At 36.4% G+C, this 10,840-nt stretch overlaps 1 protein-coding gene across 2 annotated transcripts in view; it reads left to right on the forward strand.

Annotated features, from left to right (window-relative positions):
• The window catches only part of myo6a (myosin VIa), an 89,575-nt gene that overhangs the window by 28,260 nt on the left and 50,475 nt on the right, over positions 1-10,840 (forward strand). For both annotated transcript variants that reach the window (XM_016449821.1, XM_016449822.1), the window contains exons 2-4: positions 6,539-6,662; positions 10,062-10,131; positions 10,237-10,310. In XM_016449821.1, coding sequence (XP_016305307.1) covers positions 6,546-6,662; positions 10,062-10,131; positions 10,237-10,310 — 261 coding nt within the window. In that variant the 5' untranslated portion in view covers positions 6,539-6,545. The remainder of the gene's footprint in view (positions 1-6,538; positions 6,663-10,061; positions 10,132-10,236; positions 10,311-10,840) is intronic.

Consider the following 10,840-nt stretch of genomic DNA (forward strand, 5'->3'; position numbering starts at 1 on the left):
GATTTTGAGCTTTGTAACTTTGCAGATCTTTTTTATGCTCAAACAGCAACATTACAGACTAACTAAAGTTGAAAAAGGTGAAAAAGCATAATAGGACACCTTTAAAATATTTCTTGTAAATCTCAACTTAGAACATTAATGTAATCAAATTAAATAAAACCAAAGCTATTTGCCACTGCCAGGGCATTAACATTTTTATAGAAAATATGTTATAGTTTGTTATAGAAAAACAAGTTATGCTCAGAGTCCAGAGCCTCGATCATAACATTATAACAGGCACCTTCCGAGTAGAGACCTGCACTATTGCGGGACAAAACGCAGCAGAGTGTGGCACGGGACAACACTTGATGGGCGGGTGCAGGCGGGTAGAGACTCGTGTGTGCGGGATGCGGGAGAATAAGTGTGTGCTCACACTAGGCAATCTTAACCGTGCCCGAGCGTGTTTGACCCCCAAAGCCCGGTTCGTTTGACTAGTGTGATGGCTCTGTGCATTCGTTTAGCCGTCCCTGGTTCGGTTGGAAGAGGTGGGCCAGAGCGTGGTTCAGTTGGGCTCGGGCGCGGTGTGCATGTAGTACCAGAGCGCAGAACTTCTGACACGTGCAGCATGATTGCGTGAACATTTCTGAGCAGCAAAAGTGATAGATCTGTAAAGCAATATATTGTGAGAGGGCCGTGTGTGTTACCGCGTCCCAAACGACTCAAAATAATAAACCACAAAGTTAACAGAACGATGCACTCCACTGTGCTGAGCGAGAGCTTCTCTGCTGTCTTCACGTGCTATCGGAAACCTCCTATTTCCCACTTATGAAGTCGTGATTATGAGCTTGTCTTTTCTTCTAAAAATAGCAGTGAACAGTGGTTTGTGAATGTTGATGCTTAGCCGAAATAATTGTATCGCTCATTTGATTGCTGTTACAGTCTTAGGCCCACCCCGAATGCTCTCATTGGTTGAGAGACGCGTGATGATGCTTATCCCAAGCCAGTACTGAATCAACATCCCACCCCTCCTGTGACCCATGGTTTGTCTGTGTGTATTCAGAGCCAGCGAGCAACGGACTTTTATAATAATAAAAAACTGCATTAATCAATTAATGCGTTAACGCGATAATAATGAGTTAACTTGCCCAGCCCTAATATATATATATATCTCTGTTAAGTAAATGCTGCTCCGTCTGAAAGCATGTGAAAATACCACATTTAATATTTTTACTCCAAACTCACTTCATAACGTCAGTCGAGTGTTTGAAATAAATCCTTCTGTGAGATAATGTGGCTTCTTACACAGAATAAGGCACGCAACATATTTCATAGTATTTAAGCAGTGATAAAGGCATTGCATTATAAATATACTTTATTTTAATGAAAATTATAATAATAAGAACTCAGATAAACCATATATTGCCGTAGTCGTGTGTTTATTAGTAACGTTGAATCAATGAAAGCAGTTGAATCTTCTGTTTGTTCAGCTACCGCTATAAGGATTTCCTGGGTTTCTTCTGCGAGGTGTATTTGGAGTTTCAGCGCGAGAGCGCCTTCTGGCCTTTGGATGGAGATTTACTGCTGATCACAGAACCGTGCTTCACTGAAAGATACGCATGACAATCGCAGCTTCTGTCGAATCGCGATCTCGATTCCATTTCGATTTATCGTGCAGCCCTACAAACGAAAGCCATCACCTGAATGGAGCAAAGCTCTGCATCCATGTTCAAACATCCTAGTGAAAGGTCTTCCCAGAAGAACAGAAGCTCTTCTAGCAGCAAAGCGAGGGATTCATGGCATGCTTGTTGCCATGCACACATTTAAATATAGCTCCATTGTGTGGCATTTAGGTTTGTTTTCACTGGAATTACAGCTCAAATAGATACCATTTATCAGTAGATAGTGGAGAAGACCTTCTTTGCAGGTCATTTATTTATAAATATATTAAATTGTTATTATTATTTTTTACGCTGCGGATGTGGCACAGAAAAGGTGCCTTGACAAAGAAAACCACTGATTCTCAGCAGAAGGCGGTCAGATTGGTTCATCTGAAAACTGCTTATTCAGACTTTCCACAGATCTGGTGTGCCGCTTTGTGTGTACTGTATAGTTTGGATGTACACATATTACGATGCAGTCTTTGAGTCATAGATGTTTTGAGTCGATCCACAGACATTGTTAACAAAATAGCATAGATTATTACAATGTGTAAATGACAGAAAATAGACTCCAGTCAGACAATGTCAATCTCTTTGTTTCTGTCCACAGTGTTCATTTTGATGAGTTTCTGTACCTCACAGTTCATGGTGGAGACGTGCTATAAATTTTAAGATATGCTCAGTTGTTTTTATTGTTTTATAGGAGACAAAATATGTTAGTCATCTATCTGGGTCAGTTTGATTAGGACTTTCATTTTGTAGCAACAGAATGAAATAAATGTTGTTCTTATTTAAAGTTTTTTGTAACGCATTTCAGGTTATAATTTGTGTAATTTCTGGCATTTGGTATAGGCTTTTCAAAGTTGTGAACAAGTTTGTGAATGAAATGAATAGAGTAACCCCATACATGTAATGTCATCGACCCATGTGTGGAATGGCAAGTACATTGAACAGCGTTTTTTTGTCTGGTTAGTTGTTTATTCTTATAAGAATCATTGACATAATGTTTTGATTGTTTTGTGAATAAATCTAATTTTCAAAAATACTTTCCTACAATTTCTGCAGTGACATGACAGCTGTTTTCATATGTTTAAAAAAGCCACATTAAAATAATTAAATTAGAACTAAAATCAAAGTTGTGTAGCACATGGTTGTGTGTTTATGTGTATATGGCATATATATATACAGCGGGAAAAATAAGTATTGAACACGTCACCATTTTTCTCAGTAAATATATTTCTAAAGGTGCTGTAGACATGAAATTTTCACCAGATGTCGATAACAAACCAAGTAATCCATACATACAAAGAAAACAAAACAAATAAGTTCAGAAATTAAGTTATATGTATTAAACTACTGAAATGTATTTAATACTTTGTACAAAAGTCTTTGTTGGTAATGACAGCTTCAAGACGCCTCCTTGTGTGTGTGTGTGTGTATGTATACCGTAAACGTATTTTATTTATTTAATGTATTTTCATTTAGTTTAACTTGAAGTACTATAATAACAAAAACTAATAAATAAACGTTAATGCAAATCATATAGACATTAAAAACAAATTAATAAAAATGACAATCACACAACAGAATTACTGTGTCAAAATACTAAAGTAAAAACTGGTATACTGGTAAAGTATATGTTATTATTATTTTTTGTTATTATTTGAAATGAACATGAGCACATAGAGCACTTCTTCAGAAATTGGCACATGTGTGTTAAACTAGATTTTTCCCTTATCTTTATCATGGGTATTTTATATGACATTGACCCATAAATGGAAATGATTATACAGCAACACGAGACCAGGAAGAAATGATGGGTTCAGTTTGCTCAGATCCAGTTGTACCCAATAAATTTTACAACATTGACAATAAGTTACTTTGTGAACTTTGGCCTTATTTTTTGTCTTTTTCTAGTCTTGAGCTTGAAGAAAATTGTTGTTGTGGCAACATTTCAAAGAGTGTGTGTGTGACATTTTTTTTTGATTGAAATAACACAGAGAGTGGATGTTATTGAAGCCTCCAGGTGGCTCTGAAATTGAGGGTGGTGATAGTGTGTTGTGGGATGTGTGTAGTGAGTCCACAGGTACAGGTGGAGGGTGACTTTGTAGTGATCTTGTTTTGATGTGCCATTCCTGGACCCTGAGGCTGTTTGCACTGCCACACTGGTTTCAAGAGAAGTGATGGTGGACTTACACAGAAGGCACAATAAGCATCAAGTGTCTGCTGCTCACAGTTTGGCAGCAGGGATCTATTTTCAGGTCCATGTTTTTGACCTGGATGTGGGCTGATACTCTGGGAAATTGGGAATGTGACCTACCTGTCCTGGGTGACTTTCTAGTATCTGTAGTCATCATACTTGGCTGAAGAATTCACTTTTTTAACTGTGAAAACATGGGTAGTTATTGTCTTGTCAGGAAGGACACACCTAACCTATATAAATATGACCCAGCGCTCCCACACTGACATTGCTCAAATCCAATAGCTGCAATGATTTCTTTTACTTGTCAAGCTGTAGTAAGCAAGGCAACTGAGTTTTATGACACATTATGACTTCAGGCCGGAAAACAGATCCTGAGTAGATCAGTTAGCTTGAACTGACGGATCATAAATTAAAAATCGAAATTAAAGTTTTGTGGCTTTTAATCCATGTTTTGGTGTTTGTCCAAAGTAGTGCTGTCAAAATTAGAGCGTTAACGTAGGCCATTAGTCTTCAGAAGAAGCACATTCTTCTTTTTCCTTGACAAGAATTGTTTATTTAAACGCAGAATATCTTTACGACCAAATCAAACGGGAGTCTTTTCAGAGACGCACTTCACAAACGAGTGCGGAAACAGTACAGGTGACAAGGAGCTTCAGTAGAACAACAACTGCAGTCAGATGAGATGTTGTCAGGCCATATGAATGAATGAATTTTCCTGTCCTGTCAGCTGTTATACTGTGCTCGTAGCACATGCTCTTCAATTAAATGCACAATTGCGGTGGCGTGCATTGTGTAGCCTGTATCATTTCATATTAAAGCGAGAATCAAACTACGAGCATGAGTGTCAGATCCGCATCATGTTCAGCAGTGGCAGCTCTTAAAGTAATAGCAGCCAAATAACTTAAATAGCTTAAATATTTACAAGTCTGTCATGATTTACATGGATTACATGGTTTTTGTCAAAATTTTCAGTAGTGCTTCAAATGATCTTTCATATAGGCCAAGTTAAATAAGAATAAATTGCTTCATAAGGCTTACGTTGTACATGAATAAAACATTAATCACATTTGGTAGCCAACATTCAAACCAAGAAATTGCAGATTCGGTCACACTTTAGTTTGGGGACCAATTCTCACTATTAACTATGGCTTTTGCCTCAATAAACTCTTAATTTGCTGCTTATTAATAGTTAGTAAGGTAATTAAGTTTGTATATGGGGTCAGATTAAGGGATCTAAAAATAAGGTCATGCAGAATAAGGCATTAATATGTGCTTGCTTTTAATAAGCAACTAGTTAATTGTGAGAACTGGTCCCTACACTAAAGTGTTACTGCTTTGAGTATACAGATGTGCGTAGTAAAGCACTATGTAAATGCCTCATTCGTTTAGAGCAGCTCCAGTGCAAGCAGCATAATGGCATGTTTAGGTACAACATAACCAGCGCTGAGAATGTCGGAAAGCTTCCCTGTCTCTTCCTAAATGATAATGAAGCTAGTGTTACCAGAGTTGATGTTGTAAAATGAGTAAACAGCCGAGATGCTGATCATACAGAAAAAGTTATTGTATTCAAACAGATGGACAGTGGAGATATTCAGACAGAGAGCGATCAAATGGAGGGCATTTTAAATGTAGAAACTTTTGACCTGACTCAAACAAACAAACATGGTGCATCAGTCCAATGCAAAACTGATGCAAAAAAGCATGTGTGTTTTTAAAATGTGTTGCATTCAGATGTGGAGACTTGCACCCGAGTCAGTCCGTTGTTGTATTGGCTGTACTTTGCTTTGTGTTCATTCTGGAGTCTGAGTTATGTGATCTGGATAAAGCACCTCTCTGTGTTTTGCTCCATTTATGTCTTTCCCTCAGTAGTCGTTAGTCTTTCTAATGAAGCCCATCCCAGTATGTCTAGCTGGCAAGTTATTGAATTTCATCAAACATTTATTTACAATTACAGAGTGGACCATGTTATGAATCTAAATCTGATTGTTGTGAAATTTGTGGCCATACTAATGATAATTTTCATTCTACACCAAATGAAATAAATCAGCTGAGAAACACCCCTTTGAGATTTGAATTTAGTGCTGCTACATTTTGCCGGTGTAATCACCATATGAATATTGTTGTGTTACTGTGAGATTAAAAACATCAGCAGACAAACCATTTCTTTGAAAGGCCATTTTTATCCAACCTGTTAGAGAAATGAACTAACATTTATATATCGCATATAATATATAAATATGAAATTGAAAACAAGTACCATCAGAAACCAGAAAAGTGAAATGCAATTTAAACAAAAACTAGGATAAATTGTAATTAATATTATTAATTAATATCAATGATAATTTTCAGATTTTCCATCAGTTACCAAAAGCTCTGATTTTTTGATGAGGCACAATCAGTTGTATGATTCTACAAACACTACATAATTTTTGAATGAAATAGTTATATTTGCAAAATAAAAATTGTTACAATTTCACCACACAAATGTACATTTCAATGTGTAAGTGCTATTTTTCCTGATATATTCTCATTAAACATTTTGATATTTCTAAATTAGGCAATAAAAACATATCAAACATATGAACACATCCCCATCAATGCTTCAAGCTAACATTTTCAGTGATTTGTCGATTTGTCAGTATTGTAGGCCCCAGTCATCCTCTGGCATTTCATTGGTTCTGCTGTGTTTCTTCCTCAGCGGTGAAATGGATGATGGAAAGCCAGTGTGGGCGCCCCACCCTACGGATGGGTTCCAGCTGGGCAGAATCATCGACATCAGTGCCGATAGTCTGACCATCGAGCCTCTCAACCAGAGAGGGAAGGCGAGGACAAGCGTCTGCAAAAATACACAGGCCGAAACATACCGCACACAAGTACACAAACACGCATGCTTCCAGTTACACAAGTTAATATGTGTCAGAATGCCATTCATAATGCAATGTACAAGTGCACTATATACATGCTCTTCTATGCTCAGTTTTCTGTTATGGCAGATCAACAATTTAAAGAGAATCTTGCTGAGCAGGTTAAAGTTGGTTAAACTGTCTTCATGTTTATAGCCAGTGTAATAAACACAGTGGTTCCCAACCCTGGTCCTGGAGGCACCCCAACACTGCACATTTTGCATATGTCCTTTCTCTGACACGTGAATCAGGTGTGTTTGATTAAGGAGACATGCAAAACATGCAGTGTTGGGGTGCCTCCAGGACCAGGGTTGGGAACCACTGTAATAACACATCTGGTTTAAAGGGGAAGGTTCGGTAACACTTTATTTCGATAGTCCACTTTAGACATTCTATTAACAGTAAGTAACTTTGCAACTACATGTCAACTAGCAGTTAGTAGAGTATTAGTAGACTGTCTGCTTAATATCTTCTAACACTTTCTTTGTCAACTTATTCTACTAACCCTAAACCTACCCTAACAGTCTACTCTGAGAGTTAGTAGACATGTAGTTGCAAATTAATGAGAATTAGTTGACATGTAGTTGACATGTAGTTACAAAGTTACTTATAGTTAGTAGAATGTCTAAAGTGGACTATCGAAATAAAGTATAACCGAAGATTCACCCAAATATGGGGGGGGACTGTCATCATTTACTCAACCTTCTTTCATCTCAAACATGTATGATTTTCTTCTTCTGATCACAAACAAGAATATTTTGAATATTTCTGAAAGCTGGTACCTGTCTGTAACTTCCATTGAATGTATAAATTAAATCCCTTGAGTTATGAGGGAATGACAAGATATGACAATTGGTTGCACCTCATTTGATAACGTTTATAAGCTTGAGCTTATTGTTTTGCAAGTGTAACTTTGCAGAATTACGGTTAGGTGCATCTTACCGTTTTCCCTTCGGTGTGAACAGACCTGACTGCCAATTTTGTATTTTTACCCAAGTTAAGAATCACTGAAAACAGTTTTTCATGCACAACTTTGTAAATCTACCGCTCTATGGCATAAATCACATTTTATCTAAATTTGAGAATGTGAATTTGTAAAGAAAGTAAACATTTCTAAATGAATTGTGGCGAGAAAATAAGACACCGTACCTGAAAATGATGGCAGGAAAACACGTCTTTCTCACAAACACATGACTGTGCTTGATTATGAACCAGTAATTATAATGAATCAATTGGTATTTTACATTACCTATTTGAATATTCAAATGAATCCTTCATTAAATGAACTCCCTGAATCCATCAGAGCGGTTAATGAATCATTATATGACTGACTTCTGAGCTGAAAGTTATCATTGCTTATAGCCTTGTCCATCTTGAAATGTTGGAATGCACATCTTGGAGCTTTATGAAACTTTAATAATTACTGGCTCATTGTTCATCTGAATGTAGTTTTAATGTTTTATTTAAATATATATCTTAAACTGCGTTGTCATATGAACAGTCAGTTAAGAATGATTAAAAGTTTGATTTATGTTTCACAAACCTTAAGTACACAAAACTTCATTTCAAGACGGTCGCCGTTAAAAATAATGGGGAAGGGTGAACGGGAGACACAATTCTGTAGAAAACGCAGGAAGACAAATGTGACCTATACCTCAGGCTGGAAATAAAAATGCTCGCTCACTTACTGGTTGTCAAGGAACACCAGTGAAAATCTTAATTAAAAACTGCATTCCCACGTTAAAGTTCGGATGATTTAATAGATTTTATTAAAATGCTTTTGCCTTAAGAATGAGGAACTGCTAATACGATCTCATAATGAAGGTACTCACATTTCCTCTCCTGTTCTGTTTCTGTCAAAAACATTTTTGCACTTCACAGATTCTTTTCAGAATGATTTAAACTCTTCGGATGAATGCTTCTGTTTTCAGAGCCACTGCAAACACATCCTGTTGCCCATATGGAGTCTGGCTATCTCTGGAGCTTGACAAAGATTACAGTAGCAATAACTCTGTGTGTTTGTGTGTGTGTTTTCACATGTGACAACTACAAGACAGAGTGTTGTGTGCAGCATTACATCTAGCGCATGTGATTTGTGTGCAGTGTGATGTCGCCGGGATGTGAAAGCACAATGGGCCGTCTGTTCACATGCTACAAGTGTGTGTGTGTGTGTGTGTGTGTGTGTGTATGGAGTACACACTACTGTCTGATATTAGAACAGAAGCATGGAGGTGGAATACGTAAAGCAGGAACCTTCACTGTTGCATTTGATGTGTTTGCTATGGAAAGCATCAATATTGCTTTTGAGCAATCTAATCTCTAATCGCACATATTACGGGGGCAGTTCACCCAAAAATGAAAGGTGTTACTCACCCTCATGTTGTTCCAATCCTGTAAGGCTTTTGTTCATCTTTAAAAAAAACAATTGAAGATATTTTTAATGAAACCTGAGAGATTATTGCCCCTTTATTGTCGGGTCATGCAACCAAAATTTGATGCATCAAAAAGTTAATAAAAAAGATTGTAAAAGTTATGCAAATGAAGGTCTTCTGAAGGGACACAATGGCTTTATATGAGGAACAGATTTAATTTAGTGATGTATTTACATATTAAAATTAGTGCTGTCAAACGATTAATCGCATCCAAAATAAATAAAGTATTTGTTTACATAATATGGGTGTGTGCTGTGTATATTTATTATGTATATATAAATACTCACACATGCATGTATATATTTAAGAAAAATATGTTACGTTTATATATTAAATATATTTATATATGATAATTTATATGAATATAAATATATACATGTAAATATTTTCAAAATATATATTGTATGTGTGTGCCTTTATATATACATAATAAATAAACACAGTACACAGACATATTATGTAAACAAAAACTTTGATTTTGGATGCGATTAATCACGATTAATCGTTTGACAGCACTAATTAACATTTTTGGGGGGCCTATAATAATAGCCTGCGATATTTAATTCAAAATAGTGACATTTAAAAAATAATAATAATTTGGATCACTGGATATTACTGTTGTTTAACATTGCTATCATAAAACAGTTGTCAAATATCAAGTACTTAGCCACTTGCATCTTTCACTGTTAAAACTGAAGCAGTGCACTTTCAGTAGAGGGTCTCTCATGTTGCATTACATATATTATAATATCTTCATTTGAGTTTAGAAAATGAACAAGAGTTTTTTTGTTTGGAAAGACATGAGGATGAGTAAAGCATGTAACTAACACAAGTTGTCATGTTTTCAGCATGCTGTACATTTAACATTAAAGTAATTGTGTTCCAGAATTTTCAAGCTCCTGTCAATCAAGTCTTCCCTGCTGAAGATGATGTCAACAAACATGTGGAGGACAACTGTAAGTGTTACTGTGTTTGAGATCTTCATGTTATGTGTTGGATAAAATGACAGCACTGACTAAAGATTTCATCTGTTTGTGTGTGTGTGTGTGTGTGTGTTACAGGCTCACTGATGTACTTGAATGAAGCCACGCTACTAAATAATGTCCGTGTGCGCTACAATAAAGATAAGATTTATGTGAGTATTTTTCTGTTGCAAATGTTGTCTTGAAGATTCTGTATGTCCCCTGTGCTTCATGTTATCCACCATAAATGGCAAGATGAGTACTGTGGCTGAGAGAGCTCAACGCGCTGCAAATGAAAAAAACACATGCAAATAGAAAAAAACACCTGCAAATTAAGAAAACATCTTCATCAGTTTGACTCACAACACAACCAAATAAAGAAATTTGCTGCAAATACTCGCAACACAACCAAATACAGAAACATGCTGCAAATATTCACAACACGACCAAATACAGAAACATGCTGCAAATATTCACAACACAACCAAATACAGAAACATGCTGCAAATATTCACAACACAACCAAATACAGAAACATGCTGCAAATATTCACAACACAACCAAATACAGAAACATGCTGCAAATATTCACAACACAACCAAATACAGAAACGTGCTGCAAATACTCGCAACACAACCAAATACAGAAATGTGCTGCAAATATTCACAACACGACCAAATACAGAAACATGCTGCAAATACTC

This window comes from Sinocyclocheilus anshuiensis, unplaced genomic scaffold, assembly GCF_001515605.1.
Source record: "Sinocyclocheilus anshuiensis isolate Anshui unplaced genomic scaffold, SAMN03320099.WGS_v1.1 scaffold659, whole genome shotgun sequence".
NCBI classification, from domain to species: Eukaryota; Metazoa; Chordata; class Actinopteri; order Cypriniformes; family Cyprinidae; genus Sinocyclocheilus; species Sinocyclocheilus anshuiensis.